A 25,050-nucleotide genomic window follows, 5' to 3' on the forward strand; every position below is an offset into this window, starting at 1 on the left:
CAGGGCTCCTGGCACACCTTGCTTTAGCACCCTCGGGAGCAGGGTGCTGGTACGCGCTGAGGAGCGCTGCTCGCTGCTGGGGTGTCCCTCAGAGCAGGAAACGTCAGTGCGTCCACTGCCTTTGTCTTAGGTGCTGTGCTCCACTATCTGAAACCATAACAGTAAATTATTTGGAGTAAAAAGCTTGTTCCTGTGTGCGCCGTGGGAATTTGAATGCTGCTTTGTTTTGTTTCTGTAGTATTCATTACTGAAAATGCTGATTATGAAGCTAGGACTTATGCAAATGGAAGTTGTGCCACAATGGGGTCTTCTCAATAATGTCTGATTGAAATGGATCTTTTTTCTTCCTCCCGTTGCTTTATGTAAATATTTTTAAAAGATAGGATTGATTGATTGACTGTTCATCTGACAGGTAACAGAGATGTTTGAAGGAATTGGCAGAAAAACCTTCTTTTTTTTTTCCTCCCTATCCTCTGTCTTTGGCTCTGCCAGATTTTCGTCTCTTGCATGCTCTTTGCAGGTTCTTATAGCACCTTCTGTGCTTTGAAACCCTTCCTAGCTGCAGCTCAAAAAGCAGTATTTTTATATGGTTTGGCTTCATGAAATATATGGAGAACAGATGAAATACCTGTTTTGTCAGTAGCCTTTATAATTAGACTTTTGTAGGGAAGTAAGGACCTGGGTGGCTAATACATAGTCTTTAAAAGTGGAATTAAACACTGTTTTCTTCAGGTGGTGAGTAGGATGATCTCTAGCCTCTTCTGAAATCATCATGCAGTGAATTCTGCCTTACATATTTCAGTAGTAAAGAGCTTCCCATTTTTGCACAAGGAATAATGCAACTCTTACTGGAACAGACTTTGTAAACTAAACAGCAGTGGCTTAACTTGTTGCAGATGTGAACACACTATATACTGCATTAAGTAAATCTTGAACAATGACCATAGTTAAAACTTTCTATTTGAGATACCAAACCTGAGAGACCAAATTGTTAGTGAAAGATAGTGATAGGGAGTGATGGGTTGTAAAAGACTCATAGTGGCCATCAGGACTTTTATAAGAGTGCATCTAGTTGTAATGAACACTGAAATTCGGGAGAAGAAAACCAGTTTCCCACCAGGAAAGTTTCTAGTGCTTTTCTGACAGAATATTGGAGTCCCCACTGTTTCAAACTTGAAATGAGTACACAATGCACGGAATGTCCTTAAGACACAGGAGATGCTCTCAGAGGAGAGCGATGGTGTGGAGATAGGTGTGTACAGACTCTGGGATGATCTGACTAGTCACCTTCGTGATAGTTATGTGAGAGAGGTAAACAGCCTCTTAATGAAGTTTACAGATGGAGTTTAAATTGGGAGGGGTTCCCAGGGCTGCTCAGGAAGAGAAAATATACAAAGAGGCAGAGATGAACAATGTGGCCAGGAAACCCTGTGAGGTTCAGCAAGGAAGGAATTAAGAGCTTCCTTCATCTGATGGGGAGGGGTAGAGGAAGAGGACAGAGGAAAGTGGATAAAATAATAGGAGAAATCCAGGAGAGAGAGAGAGAAGGCAAGACCTAAATGTACTGTGGGGACAAAAACCCAAGACAAGAAGAGCGTGTAAAGTCTGGGAGTACACAGCAAGGGGCATGTGATGAAACATCTTGATAGTCTCGAGTGTGTGACCTGGATGCCAAGTGGAAATAAAAGCAGATACTGACCTACTGCATGTGCATGTTAGAGCAGAAATCGTAATTGCCTAACAGTGTTGACAAAAGTGATTATAGCGCTTTACTAGATAATTCAATAAAGTTGACTTAAAAGTGCCATGAAAATTACATACGGTAGCTGTAAACATCTTACAGGTCTATGGTACTACTTGATGCTCATCCTTCTGAAAAGATTACACAAGTTTAGATAGCTGATTTTGTGTCAATAAACTTATTACATCCTTTTCTTCCTGTTCATGTGTGGGGAAGAGTGGCTTCATATATATTCTTTGCGTCAAACATGTCAGAGGCCAGTTAAAATTAAATGAAATAGTGTTCTTAAGGGCATCAGAATTGTTTGTAAGACTTTGGAGAACACCTTTCAGACAGGTTTGCTCAGTTTTAAGCTCTGTTGTGTACACACACTGGTCTGGATATGAAGGATAGAATGCACCAAAAACTGAATGTACAGCATGTTCAGAGCGGGAGGTCTCAGCCTGTCCCGTGGGGAACCTTGCAGCGTGCATCACGGTGTTTTGTCCTTCAGCAACTTTCTGATTTTTAAGTCACAAAGAATTGTGAATTTGCTCCCTATCTTTCCCTCAAGAATTACTGTTCTCTCTCGAATGTGATAAAAAAGAATCTCTACCCTTTCAAGTGAAGTTATTGCTCATCGCTAAGTGGGGAACATAATCCACACGCGTCGGGGGTAGCCCCTTACACAGTTCTTTATACTAAGTTGGCGCTGAACCTCAAGTCTGGCCTTTAGCACGGAGAAGAACATCTTGCAGTCATCCTCCTCTGTGACTAAGATCTCAAAATCATCAGAAGTATTTTTGTATTCCAGCAAAGTACTCAAGATACAATGTTTTTATTGGGTTTGTTTGTTTTTCATGCTCTTGGAAGTTATGAAAGCTGATTCCCTCCTTGTTAGATTGTTGTAACAAAGCCCAGTCTCCCTTCACACTGCATTTCTCTTATTAAAGATAGCTCAAGTTCTTCCTCTGCTTGTTTCTTTAGCTGCTGATCAGTTTTCTGAAAACAAGTGGATATAACATTGAATTTCCCTCACAGGAGGTCAAAAACTACTGAAAACATACTGGCTGCCTGAAATTGGGGAAAATGAGTCAAGTAGACATGTTCAAAATAAGAAGAATTGAACCCTCGCTAAAAATTTCTGTTGTTAAATTCAGTGCATTTCTGATCCCATCCATGTGAAACACATCTATGTTTTTAAAGCAGAAACCAATAGTGTTTGAGGACTTCTCTGACCCCAAATAGAAGTCTACCTTCAGTACTGAAACAGTAACTTTTGGGGTTTAAATTTTTTCATTTTGTTTTAGATTGAGTGTTGGCTGAAGTGAATTAACAGTATACACGATGATCTAATATATCAGGAACCGATTACTGTTATATCTGTTAAAAATACAGTACCCATTCACTGATTTATTTATTTTGGAGGGGAAAAGGTTTGCTTCTCCTTCCCACTTCTGTGTTAATGGGGGGAGGAGGATATCTCAGAACTTCTTCAGTAATTTTGAAGTTAATATTATGTGTTACAAATATTTGGTAATATAACAGAAATTTTTTAAGTTGTGAGGTAAATTTTGGCTTTTTAGCTGTCTCTGCTAAAAGTAGATGTCATTTAAGGAGAGTATTTTTCTTGCTTAAGAATCTTGTTTAAACTCTGCTTTAGCCCCTTTTTGGTTCACTGGTGTTTTTTGAGCTTCTGGACTCCTGTTCAAAGTTTAAAGAACAATAACTAGTCAAATGTAAAATAATGTCAATTGAACCAACCTATGACTCAACAGTCAACCAAGTCATCCTGGACCTGCATCAAATGGACTGAGGCCAAAACCTAAAATTGGCATGCGTCCCCGTCCCTCTTCTCCATATATTTCCACTGAAGCAGAGCCCAGAATGCAACACGTTGGTTAATGTTCCATAATAAACTGCTCCATATGTAAATGTATTATTTTCATTGACAAAAAAGTGTGAAAGCCTATGCCAAGGGTAAAGACACATTGTGCAAGGCTTCATACAGACCAACAAGGAAATGGAGTTTGTGTTCTGAAGAATTCACCATCTTGCCTTTCTTTTAGTATCTGTTCCACTTCTAAACAGAGCTTCCTTGAAGGGCTGTAGAAAGAATTAAGGAAGAAACATTCCTTTCTGCTTCTCTTGCCCTGTTTCCATCTTTCCCTCCTCCTCTTCCTCCTCCTCCTCCCAAGTTAAGGTTTTATTTCTACTTCTTATTTGTGTTTATTGATTTGTTTGTCTTTTAAGTGGTTTGTTTTTTGGTTTTGGGGTTTGGTTTTTTTTTTGGCAAAGCAGAAAATAGTTTTGCAGTGCTGGTAAAAGCACAAACTGTGTTTGAATAAGTGTGTGTGTATGCATTCATAAAAATTGGTGTCCGGATTACTGTTAGAGGGTTACACTGGCAGCAGAAGAGTCTTGATTTTTTTTCTCAAAATAGCAGAAGTGAACTTTCTAATTACCAGTCTAAATTTATTTATAGCTTTATGACTCAATTTGACTATGCAAGCATTATCCTGCAGCTTTTAAAATATCTGTTCTGTGACTATTACAGTTTAGTTTAATCTTTGCATTTCTTACAGTACCATTAATATTTTCCCCTGTACGTTAGAGTCAGCTTTCCAGATGTCTCTTGCCTTCTATCCTAGCAACACCATTTTGGCAGCCTGCGACTGCAGTCCTGTGATCGGCACAAGCGTTGACGTTGAGACCACCAGAGCAATGTACATAGCTCATGCTGAGGTCACTAATGGAGCAAATCCTCTTTAATATTTTAAGTTCGGTTCCTCTGGTACCACATTAACAAGGGTGCTGTCATAAGTAAAATACTTTTCTGCTATATGCTGACTCCATAGGATAAGCTAAAATGCTGTGACTGATCAAAGCTCATGGGTCTGTGCTAATAACAACAGAGTATCTCTGTGCAAGAGCTCTGCTGTCTTGTTGAATTCGGTGTGCAAACGTAAGGAAGCAAATGTATGTAAGGAAGGAAATTAAATTAGTGTGGTAAAGGACCTATGTTAAGATAATAAATTTTTGGTGAGTGCATTGGTTAGTTCACAAGGTTCAGAAACTAAGAAATTGCTTCCAAGAAAGTGTCACACAGGTAGAACATACCTCTGTGGCTGCTGAGATCGGAAACGGTGCTTGCAGCGTTCAGAGATTGAATGGGCTAGGAACAATTTTGTGTATTGTGCTTAAAATGAAAAAAAAAAAATTCTAATTCTGTTTAGATTTTTGAGCTTTCTTTTACCGAGTGCATATTAGTTTTGCAGCCTTCCTAATTAGGGTCTCTTTTTGCAGACACACCTGCTTGCACCTTAGTTTGTAAATGCAGGGTGCGTACGTGCACATATAAGGCTGGATCTGTCTGCAAGACTGAGTTCTTGAAAGTCAAGTTTTCAGATGATCCACAACCTGTCTGTAAATATATGTAGATCAAATGCATATTTTGTTATCCAGCAAAGCATAAAGAATTAGGATGGCCCAGGATGATTTGATTCTCTGTTTTTGTGTAAGGTTTTTATTTAAATTTAAAGGTACTGGCTTCTGTCTTATTCTTTTTTTTTTTTTTGCTGCCTCTTTATGTAAGGAAGCAAGGATACACAATGAAATTTCAAAAAAAGACCTTTGGGAAAAATATGCATAAATTGATTCATATAGAAATTAAGTCCTACCCTTGAAGGTAAGACTTTTTGGCTGCTTTACTGGAGCACTGTAATAAATGTAAAAGTTTAGAACATATAATTTAATTATCATATTCTGGTCATAAATACTTCAGGGCTGTAGTACATTTGAAATCCCAAGAGCTCTAGCTAAGGTTGCAGCTGCAACATCAATTACCATTTATCCATTCCAAGAAAGCTTTGCCTGTGCCCTTGAAACCTTTACGTTCTGGAGAGTATCCAAAAGGGGAAAAAAAAGTCGCGTCGCTCCCTTGCGTTAGTGTTTCTTTCTCACTCCTGTGTGAGCTCTAAAATGGTAGCGGACGCCATTTCGGAGCGGGGAGAAGGGGTGTCTTTGGTGCCAGGGGCTTTGGAGCTGCCGGAGGCTCCTCCGAGCCGCCCGGCGCTGGCGACTTCGTTAAAGAGTGCGCGGAGTCACCTGCGCTGGGATGCGCGTCCCCAGGTTGTGGAGTAAACCTGGTGCAGGCTTTGAGAGAGAGAAAAGGGCCCGATGCCACGGGGAACCTGCGCCGCTCGACAGCGGGGTTTGCTTCCCTTGCGCCGTGTGGGGAATCTCTGCGAAGTATTGTTCTGTTAACGTGCTATTGGTATCTGCCTGTTTATTTTTATTTAATAGAGTGTAATTTATGAGAAACGAAAGAGCAGAGCTTGCAATGGCAGTCCCTGCCACCTCTGCCTAGCACAGAGAAACACAAGCTCCCTCTGAAGCCTGTTCTTAACAACACGAGTTCGTCACTGGAGCTCTGCTCCGCACAGAATGATGTATCCGCTTGTCCAGAGCGGCAGATCTGTCCGCTGGCGTGTGGGGTTGGAGGGGGTGCAGCATTCCCGTGTCAGGGCGTGTGCGTGTCCCGTGCCCATGGCCGTGGTGCCGGCGCTCCTGCCAGCTTCCAGAGAGGCGTGGGCTTGGGACGGGCGAGGGAAGGCAGGGCTTCCTGCACAGGCAGAGCCTGCGTGTACTGGGTTTCTAATTAAATACTGTTTCTTCATATGCTTATGGAGAATAGCACTTAGGTTTGCAATTCAGGTTCTTCTTCAGACCTCTGGACTCTACAGCGATCATAAACCTTGCCAGCACCAAGGTTTGACTGGGCCTGTACAGCAACACTTAGGGGAAAGGTATTCGTTCCAATTTATTTTGTTTGCCAATAGTAATTGTAATTTTATACATAAAATCTTTCATAATGGATGTATGTAAAGCCTTTTCTCAGTGTGAACTGAAGTCACTTTGCTTTGGACTCAGTCTGGATACTTTGGTCGTGTCCTTGTTATGCTGCACCTGAGTTGTTGAAAATATAAGCAAAAACATTTATGGTATTTGAGGTGTCTTTGTACAAAACAATGAATCCTACAGTCTGCTTCGGTTGTATTAAAGGGATGGTAAAGTGTATGTTGTTCTGCAGATGGAGAGGTTGATTCTGAGACTTTGCTGCTTCAGGTAGGTCTCATATTTTCAATTTTTCTGTGAATTAGAATCCCAGTACTCCATTGTCAGTTAGTGCTAAAATTTATCCTGATGCAGAGACAATGTCAGGAGGAGGCACGATGGTACCTGCCAACCTGGTTGTAAGATAACCTGTTTCTCTGTCACGAGTTTCTGTATCCAGCAGTGAAGCAAATTTGGCCACATCCTTTCTGGGTGACCCGTTCCTCATGTTGCTGTTATCTTGGTAGTTACAGGCGTGTGCACAGAACTAGACTGTTAGTTCAGAATCTGGTTTCCTGGTTTATCAAGTCATGATATGGTGTTTATCTGGATGCGCGATAAAGGAAATGGTGTTAATCATCTTGGCTGTAAGGGGTCTCTAAAACAGTAATACTGGGTGCTTTTATTCACAGGCTTTGGTTAAATACTGTAATCTGTAGTAGATTTTTAATTTATTATGGCATCGTTGGGGACATGCTTGTAATCAAGAACAGTGCTTTTACCAGAGCAATTCAATTCTCTGTTTTAAGTACAAAGCAGGAAGGAAAACTTTTATACAGAACCTACCTACTTTTAAGTTATTTGGAAGGCTTTCTGGTTTGTTTTGTGGGTTTGCGGGTGTGTTGTACATTCAGGCAGCTGGCAGAGGTGTTTGAGCCCTGGCTTTGGGTAACTCGCCGTGCGTTTAATGCCCGCTGACAGGGGTTGAGCTGCGTGTGCCCTCGGTGGTGGCTGGACAGACCGAAGCCTCTGTGTGTCTGCGTGGAGTTTGCAGGCAGCCTGGGGGGGAAAACATTGGTTCTTACCAATTTTCAGTCTCTTTAAACTTAAGTGAGTATGTTAGAAGAGACAGAAGAGACCGTTGTAACCCGTGGTTCAGGTTCTCGGCAAAACGCACTTTTGAAATAATTTTCAGTTGGCAAATACACATTTAATATGATAATGAAAAGTATAGTGTCAGTAGCCTTGTTTTAAAATTTTTTCCTGCTTGAACTGAAAACTACCTTCCTGCCGAAGAGGGTATATAAAATAATTAATAGTTTCTCTAATTAATAAAGAAATAAGCAAGCAATTCAAAAAATGTACTCAGTTGGTGTGTGCAGCTGAGTGTTTACATTGTTCTCATTGCTGGAAGATAAGCACGAGGCCCAGATGGCATTGACATTGAAAATCATTTCTTCACTGTTGGTTTGGTGACACTACTTAAGCAGATAAGTAACTCGCTTTTAAGAATATGTTAGCTCAGTACTAAGGTGACTTATGCTGGAGAAGCAGGACTTAGAGTGTGCAGTATTTTGTGGCTGTATCATGCAGAGTAAATGCAACTCCTATTTGTAAAGCAGTAGATTAGAAGTAGGAGCAAAAATAATAGTCTTTTTACCCTGCTTTAAACTTAAATATAGTCAAATTTTGAGCTGTCTCTTCCCACCCTAGACATATTGCATCCATTTCTTTCCTTGGAGTTGGCAGTTGGACATGAATCACATTTCCTTACAGATTTTCAGGAGCCATTTGCAAGTGTTCTGGTTTTATAATTCGTAATAGCACCAGGAATACCTTAGTTGTACCTATGTCTGAAAAAAAACTTGTATTATGCATTTCCCCTGAACTTTTCTTCAGGGTAGATTTTTTCTTAAAAAGGTGAAAATAGCTAAGCTGGCAGCTGCTGCTTTGCCTAGCAGCCCCACGGATTTCCTGAGGTGCTGCTTCTCCTGGACGGTAGCTTGCAGCCGTTCTCCTTAAATGCAGTTAGTTTTTAAATGGTTAACCAAGTTCTTTTCTCATTGCATGTGTGTAACTTGCTATTGGTGCTAATTTAATAAGTATTTTTTAAAAGGATTTACCCTTCAGCAGAACTGTACTAGGGCTGGGTATGGTTTTGGGTAAAATGGGATCAAGGTTGATCATCCTGAGCTTTGGTGTGCTGGTAGAGTTGCAAGTTGGAGACTGGAAATGAGTAGGAGTTTTAGTAGCTGAAAGTATTCATCTCTTCATTATCTCACTAGAGGGTTTTTTCCATTTATTAATGTAAAGTAACAGGAAGGTAGTATATTTTTTAAATAATGTTTTAGCGTTAGGTTCAGCGTATGGGAGCGTGCACGTTCTGTGTTGTTATTGGGGAGGTTTTATATTCTTCACAGTAAAGATAGAAGGAGGAAAAAACAAACAATTTCTTCAGTAATGAACAAGTGTGCCGGAGGAAGGTTTCTTCAGAAGAGCGAATTAACTTTCTCTGCCACATCTTTCTGCCCAAACGTCCACAGCCGACTGCAGGGCTGTGGCTTTGCTGGTGGCCCATGGCCCATGTCCCGGCTGGAGGAGCGCGGCGCTGCCGTGACCGGCAAGCATGTCCCCCGGCCCCGACCTCCGCGGGAGGACAGCGTGACCCACGGTGGTCGGGGACCCCGAGGAAGGAAAACTGCACGCTGCCATGAACGTTACCACACCCGACTTCAGTGAGGTTTGAACCTTGAGCCTGGTTTGAAAGTCTCTGGTAAATGATTAACACAGAAATGGCTTTGGTTAAACAACTTGATCTCCACAGAGCTCGTTACTGTGGCTGCATCTTCTTGTCTTTAAGTCTTTCCATTTTACCCCCATATGTTTCCTTGACTGGAAACAATAAATGTATCTACACAAACGAATAAAAATAGATTATATATAAATAGTTTCTGAAAGTATGTGGGAATGGTGCTCATACCCTTAAGCAAACAATACCTTCCCTCCCAAAATAAAATTTAATTAAAGTTTTTACAAATTGGAACCCTTAAAAGTTGGATTTTTTTTTTTTCCTGACCCATCTATGCTTCTCAACTTTTTCTTTTATTTAGATAAGAATCATAGTTTATTAGGTTTCTTTTGAGTTTAAAAACATTTCTGCAAATAACTGCAAGGTAGCTTTTTTATTATTGTATTATTTCGGAGTGTAATTTCCCTCCCTTACCTCTTCCTTAGGAAGTGGTTGTTTGTCTTTGACTACGTATAACTATAGGTAAAAGATTTATATTAAACCTCAAGCCGGTTTGTTGTAGCTCTTGCAGGAGTCCTTATGCACTATAATCCCTCCTGTTCTCCGTGTTTCAGGCAAGCAAAATTGTGTTTTACACAACCAGGGCACTGTCAGTGTCTGGCAGCTCTCCACGCAGTTAGTAAATATTGGCCTTATCTGATACAGCCAGGCTTGAAAAGATATGCCAGAAGCCCAGATTAGATTGCTGGCTACTGCTTTATTAATCAATGTAATAATTTATTTTTAGTTTTGTAAGTCATATCATCTGTTTTCTTTCTCATATTACATTTTCTGTGGTACTGGTACAGAAAATGAGCCCTGTTTAAAAATTAAAGGTGATTGAAAAGTTTCAGTGGAATATGTTTGGTGCTACCATAGTTTCTATGACAGTTGATGAATGTTTCCTTAAAAATGCTTTTGTCAGAAATTTGTAAGGTATAAAGAGTGTAATTTTTGTATCTAAATCAGCTGTCTTCAAAACTACGCATAGAAAGATGTTTCCATCTTTTTCTGGTTTTAATCATTTTAATGAAATGAAGTTCTCAAGTTATATATTCCTTATTGAAAATCACAGACTCCCAGCCTATATTTCAATGTTTAAACTGAGATTTTTAGTATGAGAAAAGGAGCCACTGGGCCTAAAACCTTAGAGAAAAGGAAGCCACTTACAGTAGCTTTTGACTGTCCAGTGATTACTGCTTTTAATAGGGGGCTTTGTTTGGTTTTGAGGTAAGTGTTGATTTTACTTATTTTTATTTAATATGACACTATAAAGTGGAGATACAATTTAATTCCTTTTTCCAAATGGGTCAGTAAGCTGGGGGGAAAAAAGAAAACAAACATAAAAAACCACCATGACAAACCAAACAACAGAAGAAAGTAGAATGTGTTGCATGAAAGGAAGCAAAGCATTGTAGTCAAAATTATTTGTCTCATCAGCCAGGAAAGCTGTGAGGGAGCAGAAGCCAGTGCAGGGTCTCCAGCCCGGGTTGCACTCTGGTCTGTGATTCCCTCTGCAGTCCTGGTGGAAGAGCAGCCCTGCCCCGGGGCGCAGGCGGTGGCCTGGGAAGACGGGGCTGTGCTGCTGGGGCGGCTCGGCCAGCGCTGGGCTCTGCTCTGTGCCAGCTCAGACAGCCCCGACCTCCCCTGCCAGTAACGCTGGGTGGGATCTGCCGGGCACAGCAGGAGCACCCAGAACACGACCCGTGTCGAAGGCGTGCGCCCGTGCCACTGGCGTGGTGAGGAAGCGATGCTCCAAGCAGAGGAGCTGGGTATCACCCAGCTCCGCTGAGCTGGGATTGCAGCGTGCCTTTCCTCAAAGTACGTGCCGGGTCTCGAGCTGGGTGTTAAGAAGGCAGGATTTCTGAAAAGGCTGGCTTGTAGTAACCAAATACAGTCACACACAATAAGAGACAGAAGTAGACGTGAATCCTCAGCTTCCTTAACTGTGAGGTTTCTCTTCCTGCAGACCCACAGCCATCACCACTTTCTTCCTCAGAGGGGATGGGGCCGTGCAGATGGCAGCTGCCATCCTTACAGTATTCATTCCGAGAGCGCCTCTGCACTGGGGGAGGCAGGCGTGCTGTGCAGAAGTTAGGATGAGTGTGTAATTAAAGATGTGTGTGTGTAAGGACATCACATAAATGTAACTGGGTGGAATTACATTCAGCCATTACTTGGCTGTTGAGCACTGGGTTGTGCAACCTTAGTATTTTATTATAGCTTCCTGCTCTTTAAAGAAGACAAATTAATTAGAAAACACAGAAAAGCCATCATACGGATCATAAACAGGATTACAACCTATGGGTGACCGCCACTTGACAGACTAGCTGATGATGGCTGTCAGCCTCTTTGCAGAGTAATAGAGTAAAAGTGTTGCAGCATTTCACAAATACTTCCTGAACACAAAGGAGTGATGTGATGGATTTGAGTTTTCCCAGGTTCTGGAAAGAAGTGGTCTTTCCTGGGTGGGCTTTTTCCTTCCCTTTTCCCTGAGGGTTGACTCATTCTAATTCCCACTGCCAGCCTTTCCTGTTGGAGCCTCTGCACCACCCTTGTTCTGGTCTTATTCTTTTTTCCTTCCCACATTTATTCCAGCATGTTTGAGCTGTTGCTGTGTTCTTGTCGGTTTTTGGTTATCTGCTCAGCCCTCTCTGCTCTGGCTTAGATACAGGTCACCTTCTCCCTAGCTCATATCAGACTCTGGTTTTTAGGGGGGTCTTTGCATGCCTGTACTACCTCATTTTTTTTCCCTAACACAAGTAATTTTCACTTTTCTCTGCCCTCTGGTTCCCTATCTGTCAAAGCGTGGACTTCATTGACACGTTTATTCTGGTTTGACTCTTATCCCTCTGTATTTGAGCGGTAGGATTCCCACTCCTTGTCTGCTTTTATTATCAAACTCCCTCTTGGTGAGAGCAAACGCAACAGCAGAATCCTTTGACTCTCTGGACGGGCCATTTCTCAGTTGATCTCTGGGGATGGGGCCTATGGAATCGACCTGTTTGAAAGTAAAGCCTCCCAGCTGTTGGAGTGTTTTGATTTGGGCTGGAGTTTTTGTGAATGTTTGAGAACTACGGTGTTTTTTGGGTTTTGTTTTGTTTTTTAAATGTGTGACCAAATCTGGTCAGACTTTCTTGAGGAGAGGAAAAGGAATTTTCCATGCAAAAGCCAGTCCACATACAAATGTTAAGCCCACATCAGAGAACGTGGATGTCCTGGAGAGTTTCCGAGTAAAGGCACCAAAGCCTTAAAAAAAAAAGTGTTATTTTCTACCTTCATCTGGAAAGTGGCTGGAACCCTGTTGGACAAAACTTTCTGTGAAAATCACTTTAAGTCAAGCATACAGTATAGAAATTGCATATTAAAAGTTTAAAACTTTGTGAAAATAAACTCAACAAAATGGGCCTTATAAGAGGAGGTGTCGAGGCAGCCTTCAACAGGTGATGCATCGGGTCTGGGCCGTACTGTTTACACGTGCCGAATAAGATTAGCCTCTGAACTTTGGCACAGCTGCTGTTGGTTCAGCCCTTATGATTTAGAAGCAGCTCGAAGGTGATTACGGTGGATTGTTTATTGTTCTAACAATGATTTATTTTTTTTGTTGAAGAACTAGCCATTCATTTGTAGATGGTTGGTATGTTTATGAAGGAAAACCAGATCCTAAAAATAGGAATATATATTCCTCTCCTAAAATGCTGGGGTGAAATGATCATTTATTACTGTGACTGTATGTCAATATATGGCTTAATTTGCACATCTTCTTGCATATTAATATCCCAGTAGAAGACTGTGATGATACTGGAAATGAAGCTCTTGTAGGACTCGATGCAGACTGCAGGGAATGTGTCAGTAATGACAACAGCAACAGTATGAAATATTATTTGAGTCAGTTTTAAAGGCTAGAATAATTGTGCAAGAAACTTGGCTTCAGAAATGTGTAAGGGAAGTAATCTTGACCTAGTCAAATAGGCCATGAAAAATCCATGCAGTTTTACTTAAGTTTTACAAAATTCCTTGTTTAACTGTTTCAGAGTCTAGTGAACTTGGTGTGCAAAACTGTAGTACTTGAGGATGAGGGCAGTCCGTTTCCTGCAGTTATGAATATTATGTTTGCCTGTATCCCATAGATCTTAATTAAAAACGTTTTTATGCTTTTTTTTTTTTTAGCCCTGGAATGAGATCAGATGTAAGCTCTTCTCCATCCACAACCTCAGCAACTACGGGACCACCTCCCAAGCTCTGTCTTGTTTGCTCTGACGAGGCCTCTGGGTGTCATTATGGTGTTCTTACTTGTGGCAGCTGCAAAGTGTTCTTCAAAAGAGCTGTGGAAGGTAAGACTGGTTTGATGAATTTGCTGTTCAAACATATAAAATCCACATACATATCATCCACATTCAAAACCAGTCTGTTTAATCTTATGGGAATCGATGTTTTTGCTGAAATCCTACTGGAAAATCCCATCCATTATATCACTGATCTTTTCATAGTAAATAAGATTGATAATGGTGTATTATCTGAAGCATAGATTCCATTTACATTTATAAAATGCTCCCATTCACTCACAGAGCAAAAGGATGTATTGTTGTCTTGGCTTTTTGTTTCTTTCATTTGCTTTCACTGTTGTTTTTGTTTATTTGTCCTATTTATATACAGATATTGGTCTGTGTGCATTAGATTTGTAAAGCTTGTGATTTTTATGTTTAATGTTAGCTGGTTTGTGTATAAAACTGTACATGAAGCTTGATACATCTGTTGTATGCAGGATTATAATAGTTCTACAATTTTTCCTATAAGCAATATTGGTTAAATCCCATACATGTCCGTGTGTTGTTTGCAGGGGTAACTAGGTAACAGGAACATGTGTGTGAGTTTGGATCATCGAGATTTCTCTCTCATCACAGGAAGAAAATCATTCTGGAAAATGGGGAAGATGGAAAACCAAATGTGAATCTGTAGTGTGTCTAGCACAATAAGTAATCTGTGATTTTAGGGCTGCATAAGGAGCCGTTTTGTAGTGAACCTCAATGTCTGACTCTTGGTTTCGGTATCAGAGAGATACAGAAAAGTTGGAGTATATTCTCGGTGTCTCAAAGGACAGCAATTCCTCTATCCTGAAATCATGTCGTTCTTAGACACAACCTTACAGGGTTTCCTGTCTCGTACCTCCTTCACGCAGCCATTACTGGTATTTTGAAGTGAATCAGACTTACCATTTTTTGCTAATGTTTTTGCAAGTTGGGTTTCAGTGGAGAAGAGGGAAGGCTGTTTTGACAGAGACGAGCCACCATTCGGTCTTTCAGAAGCAGCACTTTCTCCCAGCTCTCTGGATGCAGCAGGGAGCTCTGTGGAAATGCAGAGTCTCTCGGAGGGATTGGAAAAGTCAAGTTCATATCGCAGTTTTTGCTAGTCGCGGGGAAAGGATGTCGGTTCTGTGGGAAGCTGAAGCTGTTTCTGAAATCTAAGAAGAGACAATACGAGCTCAAGTGCAAAGCACTGAGCTGCTCGGGCTCTCCGTGACTCCCAGCCAGTCCTGTCTGGGGTTGTGCTCCCATTTAGAGCCAGGCTCTTTATTTGAAGCAAATACTCATCTGTATCTTTGATTAAAATAAGGTCACCGGGTGTGCCTCAGAAGAAGTACTATATTGCAGCTGGATAAATGTCATAGCAATGGTTTTGCCCGTCCTCAAGCTTAGATAAATCACAAAAGTATTGATAGATGAAGAAATCAACCCAGTAATTCCTTTTGATCAGCAATGTGACTTGCTGCATCTTACCTGTATTAACGTTAAATATATAAGCAGGCTTGTAGCTGAAAAATTGCAGTAATTCCTCAAGGCTTACCTCCACTTTCATTTTTATTGTTCCACAGGTAATCCCAACCTTAATCCTTCCAATAGATACTGTGGATGTTTTCAGGAGCTCTTCCAGGATCTCTTAGTTCTAGTATTCACTTTAAGGAATGAATAATTTGCTTTTGTCTCTTATAGGCATTTTTCTTACTAGGAACATATGTAAGAAGAATTTGTTTCTGCAGTATCCTTTTTATTAATAGCTGCCTGTTAGGCACCTGTTAGTATACAGATCAAGCTGACTCTGCACATTTGTTATCCAGCCTCTAGCCTGAAACCCTTTTTCGTACCTTTGTCTACAGGCATGTGTACTGTGACAGAAATAGTCACAGAAACTGAAAGTATCGGTATCTAGAAAATCAATATAAAGTGTATTTCTTCCAGCGAAGAGCAGAACTAGGGGAGAAGAGGAAGGATGAAAGTGGGACAACAACTGTGTGTGTATACGCAGTTCTGCACGTAAACGGACCTTTCCTCAGGAACTCGCGGTGGCCAGAGCCACCTTGTTCTCGTTCTTATTTTCCTGGTGCTTCAGAGCCCTCGTGATTTGGTTTCTCCGGTCCCAGAACCAACCCCGCTCACCTCCCAGCGCGTTACCCCCGCCCTGCTGCCAACCCAGCTCTTCACCACTCCCCACCTCCGCTTCCTCGCTTTGCTTCAGATCCTCACACCTCCCCTCCGCTTCAGATTCCCCCAACACCTCTGCCTCCTGCTGTGCTCCAGATTGTCCTTATTCTTCAGCATTTTTAATTCCCATCTTCCAAACCCCTTTGTCTGCAATTTCTAACCTTTTTACATGGCAGTGTGCTCAAATGAGCAAAGACTTGTTCAGTCTCACAGTGCTTCAGAGCCCCGGGCGCCGGCTTGTGCTGCCGGCTGCTCTGTAAAATGCCTCCGTCTGCCGTAAATCCCCTTGGAAATGTCTCCGTTTGCTCACTACCAGTTTTTATCAGTGTATTGTTTGTGAAGTATCTGGTTTTTGAGCAGCAAAGATAAGTGAAATGCATTCCTTTGTACAGCTGGCATGTCCCCGGGCGGCAGTCAGACATGAAGCAGAAGGTGGCATCAGCTTCCCTTCATTTTTCCACAAAATGTTCATGTGACAAGAAGGCTTTAATATAATATAATGCAAAGAAATAGAGTAGCTTTCACCTAAAAAAGTCAAGAATAGGGATGTAGTAAGTACAAGAAACCAAACAGTACATTCACAGAGATGAAGCTCTTTGTTAGGAAAAAAATGGAACAGCTCAGGAAAATCTATACCTGAAGCCTCTGTATTGACTGTGTGAAACCCCGGTCTCACGGAACGTCTGTGTGAGACGTGAAATTGTAGTCTCTGTTCTACAGCAATGACAGGTAGTCACTGGTTTGTGTTTCGTGTGTGCGTGCATTTGTATTCGTTCTGTGCGTATTAGTACACTAATGGCAAACAGAACGTTAATCCTGGATCTATTTTCTAGGTTATCTTAAATACAAAGATTATGCAGGGGTCAGTCAGGCTTCCTCTTCCTCTCCTTCAAATGAAAAAGGTAGGAGGGTTAATTCAGAAAAAGGTTCAGGGCTTCCTTGGAATATCACGTTGAAACACTTCATTGGAGAAGTTTGACTAAAGTCATAGCAATGGACTCTGCATACCCATAATTTTCACAGCTGACCTGAAAGAAATTCCTTAAGCTTTTTTCCTGTGAGAAGACTCTCAGACTCCATTGTTAATAACTCACTATTTGGAAAATGTATTTGTTTTTAGCAATATTATACTGTCAGGACTTTGAAATGGTGTAAAAGCCTAGGCTGCAGCTTTCTGCCCTCCAAAGAAACAGCTTTCTTGATCCCCATCTGGGAGAAGGATGTATCTTTTAGTAATACCTTTCTCTAAATAAGTTAGATTAAGAAATTTATTCATATAATTCAAATAATTAAGAAGAGATACTACTCTTCTGTTGTCCTGCCCATAACAGCTAAGAAATAGTTATTTTATGTAGTTCAAGTTTCCATGTTTCTAGGATCAGTTTTGCTCGGAATCTGTGAATCCATAAAAATGGAACTTGGTTTGTCCAATTCAGACTCTTAAGTTAAACAAGGAGGAGGTTTCATGACTTTCAAGATGAGGAAAGCTGTGTCTGTGTATCTCTGGAAATGTTTACATGCATACTCTCAAAATGTGTTCATGAACATTATTTACATCTCTGTCAAACTGTTTAGGGGAATTGGAAATGTGCTGTAGAAGATAGCTTTGAGAAACATAAGAGGAAAAATAGTTTTAAAAATAGAATTTGCCTGATATTAACAAATAGAAAATAGGATTACTACATAAATTTATTGGCTTTAGTGTCTAAGTACGAGAAGACTGTCTGGTGTATAGATACGTGAAATCATATGGGGACTGATCTTTTGCAAGGGATGAAGTACGATAAGTAAAGGTATTATATAGTCCCCAGATCCTTAACGTTACTGAAAGAATGAATGACTTCATTTATTACTCTAATTGTAGAGCTTATGGTTCTTTTGTTTGTCTCTGTGAATACAGGGCAGCACAACTATCTGTGCGCTGGGAGAAACGATTGCATTATTGACAAAATTCGGAGGAAAAACTGCCCAGCGTGCCGCTACCGGAAATGTCTCCAGGCTGGCATGAACCTCGAAGGTAACTTAAAATGTTCAAATTCCTTTTTTATTTTTGAGTCCTAGACAGTAAAGGTCATGCTGCTAAGGAAATTATTTGAGCAGAACTTTAATATGTTAAAAGCGAGTACTGCATTTTACGGCATGTATGAGAATTTTAATGAAAAGGAAGGGGTTTTTACAGGAAAATTTCTCCTGTGCTTTCCTATCATAATCAGTTGCTCTATCTCTCAGTATGTTCAGCAGAAGTGAGTCATACACACAAAACAGGGTTATTTTTTATTCCTGTCAGCACATATATCTTGTTGCTTTTTTACTGAATCTGAGACAGCAGAACTCTAGGAGAACTCCTGCAGGGAAGTGTGATGCCTGCCTGTCCTTACTCAGGAGAGTGACCTGACACTGAAACCACAGATGAGAGGGAAAGCCCAGAGACACAGATCTAAAGTTGGAGTAGGGCTTGTATCTTCAAACTGAAGAAAAGGAAATTATTTTTATTCATGCTGTGGATTTTTCTTAAACGTCCGTGTAAGAATCTCTCTAAAAAAAATAGGTTAAATAAATAAATTTGAATGTACCAGTACATATTTCTTCTCTGCTAAGTCCTGGATGGCTTATGAGAAACTGAAGACCACATCAACTAGAGATTTAGCAGCAGCTGTAAAATGACATAAAACATTTTTATTAGTGTCAGCTATGTTTTATGCTTGATACTTTTTCCTTGAGCTGTAGAGATTAATACAGTACTTGCTAGCATAGTTATCATGGTGATACTTCTATAATCAAAATTGTCAGATAAAATAAAAATGTCAAAAATGTATTTGTAAGATACAAATATGAACAGAGTTTCATTTCAGTCAGTGATAATATCCTTTGGTAAAATGTAAGTGGTGAATTATGTTGGAGAGGTGGGTGATACACATATCGGAGTCTATGTTAGCACGTCCCTTCCTCCTCTTCGCCTTCCAGCCTCTCTCCGGAGGGCGAATCACCAGTTTTCCTGCCCTGCAGGTGGCTCTACATGCCCCTTCCTCCAGAGCAAAGGGAAAACCCATCGCTCTGAAATGCTTCCCCCCCTCTGACATGCTTACAAATATATCCCACCCCCTGTGGCAGAGGCTGGCAGGGAAGCGAGGAGGTCGCTGGTCGGTTTGTTGAGGTGCTGTTGCGATCTGTGTGCAGGATGCGAGGGAAGGTCTCAGCAGCCAAAATCTGCAACAGCGGGTTCTACAATAAATCCTTAAAGTACGTGAGGTTGTCAGCGAGTGTCTCCCCGGAGCTGGAGTTAGCTTTTAGACGCTGCCAGTGGGTTGAACCTTGCAACTCCAGAGGTAATGGCAGCGTAGTCTGCTTGCCTGCTCCTGGTGCCCAGGGTGAGAAGATGCAATGCCCTGCTGGGGCTGGCGTGGCAAGGAGAGGTAACAGCAAACCCTAAAGAAAGTTTAGAGTAATGCGAAAAACCACGATTTTCATTTTGAGTTGGAAAATAATACATTTGGTGTTAAGAATTGTTTCTATTTTTTCTCTCCATAGTTGTTTTCAAAATACATACATGGTATTCATACATTTATCAATGTGACTAAATACCTTATTATGTATATTACTCTAGTAGTGAGCCTTTCCCTTCCTGCACCAATTTATTTGAACTCTTTTTGAAGCAGACCCCAATGTAGCTATCTCAGGCTCTAGGACGTGTTATCTGAGTTGCCTTTCTGCACCAAAGAAAATTAAAACTGAATGACGTCTGATACTTGCCACTTTTCCACATGTAGTTTGGAGCCCTTCCAGCTATAGTTTGTTTGCCTGAATTTTGGCACAGAGAATCCTAGAGAATAGTGGCTTTCTGGAGGATGGATATTGTTACATAAGTTGTTGGAAAAAGGAGGGGGGGAGGAAGTTTTTATGACTGAGAGGGAAAAGAGATCTAGAAAGTCGGCAATGCAAAAATGGAAGAACCCAAGGTAGTGTGAAGCAGTGAAAAACAACCATGAAAACGATGATTTATCGGACAGATCTGAACAGATGGTGAATTGGTCATAGAGAAGAACTCATAGAAAAGAAAACTGGAAGACAGCATAAAGAGCAGAAGAGACTAAAAAAGAGTTCCTTTTATCCTGGCTATTTTGGGGTCACAGTTCAGGAATTACTGTTGTTTAAAAGATAATTAAATTTGCATACTTTTTAGACAGTAATTTCTTTTTGAAAAGTCATCAGGTGTATCCTCAGTGCATGAATGATGGTTATAAGCAAAGCAGGAAATGAATGGCAAGAGATCAAAACTCCCTATAGCATGTCAGTCTGACTTAGCCTTGCTGTCTGGCGGGCTGCTTCATGAATCTGGGCAGTCACATTTTGAATAGCTCTGGATTTTAATACCTGCAGTGAATTTCACTGTTAGGGTTGGGTAGAAGACTAATTTATTTTTAAATAAATAAATGAATAGAATCTACTGTGCAGTATTTTAATTCTTACCTGCTCTTGTGCTGAGACAAAAGTGGCTCCTTGTACATTAGGAACGTGGTACTTGATCATTTTCTGTAATAGTCGGGTTTATCATCAGTCATACCTTTGACCCTATCTGTCACCCTCTTCTGGAACTTTCTTGTTTCTATGGCATGCTTTCTTTGGGTGTAGAGGACTGGAGAAATATAAAATTAACAAGCTGCAGGTACCAGAGATTTATAAAGTAGAATAATGATACTTTGCATTATAGCCTTTATTTCTTTGAATTCTCATTTCCGCTTTCATTGTTAATTGACCCTAGGCATTCCTTGGCACCCTTTCTCTTTCTGATGTGTTTGGAAAAAAAGATTTGTTGTTGGATTTTGTGCCTGTAAAAAGTCATCTCATAATTTTTTTGGCCTTTCCGACTGCATTTCATAGTTAAACTGTTGGCAATTTATGGATTTTTTTCTGTCATCTTCATTTTGAATTTATTTCAATTTTTTGAAGGATCTCTTCCTCTTTCTAACAATATTGGTTGCCCTGCTCTGTGACTGCAGTGGGTTTTGTAATTATAAATCCCATTTTAGAAGTGCATGGTCTCTGTGTCTATCTGGCAGCGTTTGGTTTTCAGCGTGGTGGTGGGAGCGTTTCACCACCTCCCGGGACGGCGACCTGCCTGCGTGGTTCGGGCGCACAGGCCATCTGCCGACGGCAGGAAATGTGTGTGGTCAAATAGGAAGCCCGTAAGACCTCACTGGATGCCAAACTGCAGGGGTTTTGAGGGGAGGAGTTGTTTGTTTTAAACAGAAAATCTTGGATGCTTTTATTTCCATGCCGCGTTTCTCTGTATGGATCATCTTCTGTAATTTGCCCTAAGGAGCTGGTTTTAAATTTGTGGTATTTTTAGATTTGAAAAGAAATTGTAAAGAAATACATTATTTCAACCTTCTTTTTTGTGAGTTACAACTATATATCTAAGTCGGGTCTAGTAGCATAGCCTAATAAAAATTCTTGCATAATACTTTGTCTTATCAGATCTATTTCTTTTGATTATAATTTTACGAGACTTTCTGGGCTGGAAATACCCCGTACCAGGTGTCTGCATTACGCTGAAGGCATGTGCATGTAAATTTAAGTCAAAGCAGTTCCTTTGCTTTTGAGAACAAGGACAGCGGGGCAAAAAATGCCAGAATGTTGAAACGATTTTGGAGCAGCCATTTCAAAATTTAGCTGAGAATAACAAGAAGCCCTTTGCTCCAAGGAAATAACTGTTGCTATTCCCCCATGACAGTCTTGGCAAATGTGGCCGGTGTATAAGCCTTTGGGAAACTGCAGTTTATACAAGGTCCGTGGAGAATTTCAGATCTTTAGCAGTTAGTTTCTGAAGTCTGTCCTCGCCAGTGGGAGAAGTGGGGTCAGGAGGGGGATTTTCTGGGTTGGTAAGCTCCAGAGTTGGTGCATTTCTGATGATCAGAGATTTTGAATAGGTCAGTAGAAGCTTTGAATGTGACAACACATTACACGATGTTTTTATGTGCTACTGATTTATCTCAGAAGTTCCAGAACAGAAATCAATTAATTAATTGAGACACAGGAACAGAACTGGGTTGCATTTTGGTCTCTGTTAAATAGTGTGTTTGGTGTAGCAGTCTGCATCCGGGAGAGCTGAAAGCCGAGTAGGAGACTCCATTACTGACAATATGCTAATAAAATCGTTGCTCCAACTTTTTTTAGTCTACAGTTAACATCTCTGTGTGATATTTTATTTATTTGGCGAATGAGTTTTATGGTTTAATTACGCAGCAATGATTTATATGCAAGAGAGTTGGCAAGAGAAAAATCTCCTCCTGCCCAGCATTTTCAAAAAATGTTTTCCCTGGCTCAAGAGGTTGAGTAACTCCTTAACCATTAAATACATTTTTTTTTTTCCTTTCATCTGTATGGTTTCTATGCTTAATCTTTTAAGGAACTTATAAAGTGCACAGTCCTGCAAGGATTTCCAAACAGGTGTCATGCTGTCACACGAAGTTTCACTGAAATTTTGCATATAAGAGAAATTCTAGGATCAGGGCTTGTATTTGTACTGCCTGCAGACATTATTTACCATTTTGAAACATTAACATAAATGTTTAATTAAAACGTAAAATAAACTTATTTGCACAGGCAGCTTAATTAGAATTAATGCGAAATTATTTACAAATTGATGAAAAAATGCTTTTCAAGTTTCAACTGCCTGATCTACAACTGCAGGAAAACAAAAGCAGCATTTCCTCCATTACGTTTTTATAGCCGTGCGGTCGCTTTCCATTATCTAACCTGTGACTCACCAAAACTTTCCTAGCTCGAAAAACAAAGAAGAAGATAAAAGGAATTCAGCAGACGAGCGCAACGGGAACGCGGGAGGCTTCTGAAACGCCTGGAAACAAGAGCATCGTCCCAGCGTCGCTGCCGCAGCTGACGCCAACGCTGGTTTCGCTGCTGGAGGTGATCGAGCCCGAGGTGCTGTACTCGGGCTACGACAGCACCCTGCCCGACTCCAGCTGGCGCATCCTCTCCACCCTCAACATGCTGGGCGGGCGGCAGGTCGTGGCTGCAGTGAAGTGGGCAAAGGCAATTCCAGGTAACGGGCAAAGGCATTCGTTACAAAGCACAGTTTTTGTATTTGGTATCCTTCAAAGCCTTCGCGGGTAAAGTTTTAGTAATATCCGAGCTAATTTGTGTCCCAGATACATCTGGAGTGGAAAAGCAGAAAAAACACAGATGCAAAAATTTCTTTCCTAGGATTACAAGTTAGGACATTTTACTCGAGCCCTTTGACCACTGAGTGTTAAAATTCATAGTAAAATAGAGATTTGTTTTTAAAAGTAATACAGAGAACTATTTCTGTTAGCTCTAGCTCCACCTCTTCAATAATTATTTCTTGAATATTTTTAGCAATGAGGTTCTCTTGACTTCTGCACACTGGTGCTGCTGTACTGGCTTGGCTGGGTCTGCATTCATGGGTGGTTCTTTTTTTTTTTTTTTACTACCCCTCACCTCACCTTATCTGTAGTTTTTTTTTCTTGCCTGGGAATAGGCATTTGAGCATCCAGTTCCAGGGTGGAAGTCAGGATGTTCATTTTCTCTCAAGCACTGTAGCTACACGTGTGATCAAACTGTCACCTGGGGCGTGTGGAAGGCTTGTTGCTCTTCTGGCTCCCACCTGAAGACCCAGGGAGCAGTTACAGGAGAAGCAGTGTCCAATCTCAGCAGTATGTCCTCAGGAGAGGCCAGAGCCAGAACTAAAGCTGGAGGCGTGTTTATTCCTGACCGAACAAAAACTAGTGGTTTTCTCCCTTTCCCTGCTACTCAGTACCGTTAGCTACCTGTTCTCAGAAACCCGAGCAAAAACACTTCCAGAATGCATGTGTTGCCCAAGAATAACATCACACAACAGGTCTGCCAAAAAAAACAAGAAGTCTGATAATGAAATGTGTGAGTCATAATGGTGTCTCTCTTGAGGGAGGAGAAATAAATTAACAGTGGGAAAGAAGGAATAGTAAACTCAAATCTGCATGTCCAGCAGAGATGTGGACAGATCTGTACGTCTGTCAGGCTTCTCTGCGGTGGGGCATTGCGCTGAATTCACCCAGGTCTGCGTTAGGAGAAGTTCCCATGCACACACTTTCTTCTGGGGCAAGGCTTTAGGAGACCATCTGGTACTCTCAAACACAAATTTAGATACCATTTTTATAAAGCGGTTCTGTGTTCATAATCTCTTGTGAACAGTTTCCCTAATTAGACAAACCCTTCAGGTTAGAATATATGCTCTTAATGAAAATGCCAGTCTTCTCTTTAATAATTACATTAATAGGAACTACTCTTATCATTTTTTTATCTTCTTTTTTTTGTTTGCTAAGGTGGTTCTTCATGAGTATTTAATTTGTATGTACTACTGCTGGCTGTACACCATCAGACACACTAACAATAAGCCAGCACTGGTTGCCAAACCCTTTAGTTGGGATTTCAAAATAACCTTTTCCTGAGGAGGGTTTGAGAAAAGATTTCAAGATTTGACCCAGTAAGTTTGAAGTAACTTTGAAACACTTTGCTTGCATTTTAGAAGTAGTAAATGGTAGTTACTGCTGTCTCCAAAGCCAGAAGCTTTTTCGGAAGCTGTCAGGCATACCGAGTTTTGTTATGTATTAGCCTACTGAATGCTATCGGCACGTCTTCAGGAAGCAGCACTGTTGCGAGCTCTTTAGATGTCAGATGCTTAATAAAATTAAATAAAATCAACTTGAATGCGGGCTTTAATAATGATTCAATATGGCACAGTATTTTCTCGCTAAATGTAGGCGGGATCTAATAGAAACTAGTGTTGCAAATTAAAAGCTGCCTGCATTGTAAGGCTGTTTAAGGGGCCAATTTTCAGATTCTATACATTTCCTCATTGTCTGATTGGCTCTGTTCGTGCTACATGTTCTTAAAAGATTAGAAGCAGTTAAAGATGGTAACTAATGCAATACAGATTTTGTAAATTCAGTGTACAATTGTTGTTGAATAAGAACAAAATTTGACATTAAACCATTTATTGTCTAGTGGACTGCTCTCACAAAAAGTAAAATATACTGTTATTTTTGGAAGATAGCCCAATGAATTATAGTGTGTATTAAATGGAACTGCTGTCTGTTGTAATCTATCTAACTGACCATCAGTTCCAGATAAGCACATGCATATATTCTGATTATTTTTTTTTTTTTTTTTTTTACATATTACATCCCATTTTAATACTTGTAGTACCTGTT

General features: G+C 40.7%; 1 protein-coding gene across 4 annotated transcripts in view; it reads left to right on the plus strand.

Moving 5' to 3' along the window:
* NR3C1 (nuclear receptor subfamily 3 group C member 1) overlaps nt 1–25,050 on the plus strand; it is a 74,066-nt gene that overhangs the window by 30,381 nt on the left and 18,635 nt on the right. For all 4 annotated transcript variants that reach the window (XM_074838927.1, XM_074838929.1, XM_074838926.1 and 1 more), the window contains exons 3-5: nt 13,515–13,678; nt 17,724–17,840; nt 22,605–22,883. In XM_074838927.1, coding sequence (XP_074695028.1) covers nt 13,515–13,678; nt 17,724–17,840; nt 22,605–22,883 — 560 coding nt within the window. The remainder of the gene's footprint in view (nt 1–13,514; nt 13,679–17,723; nt 17,841–22,604; nt 22,884–25,050) is intronic.

This window comes from Strix aluco, chromosome 13 (genome assembly GCF_031877795.1).
Source record: "Strix aluco isolate bStrAlu1 chromosome 13, bStrAlu1.hap1, whole genome shotgun sequence".
In the NCBI taxonomy this organism is placed as follows: Eukaryota; Metazoa; Chordata; class Aves; order Strigiformes; family Strigidae; genus Strix; species Strix aluco.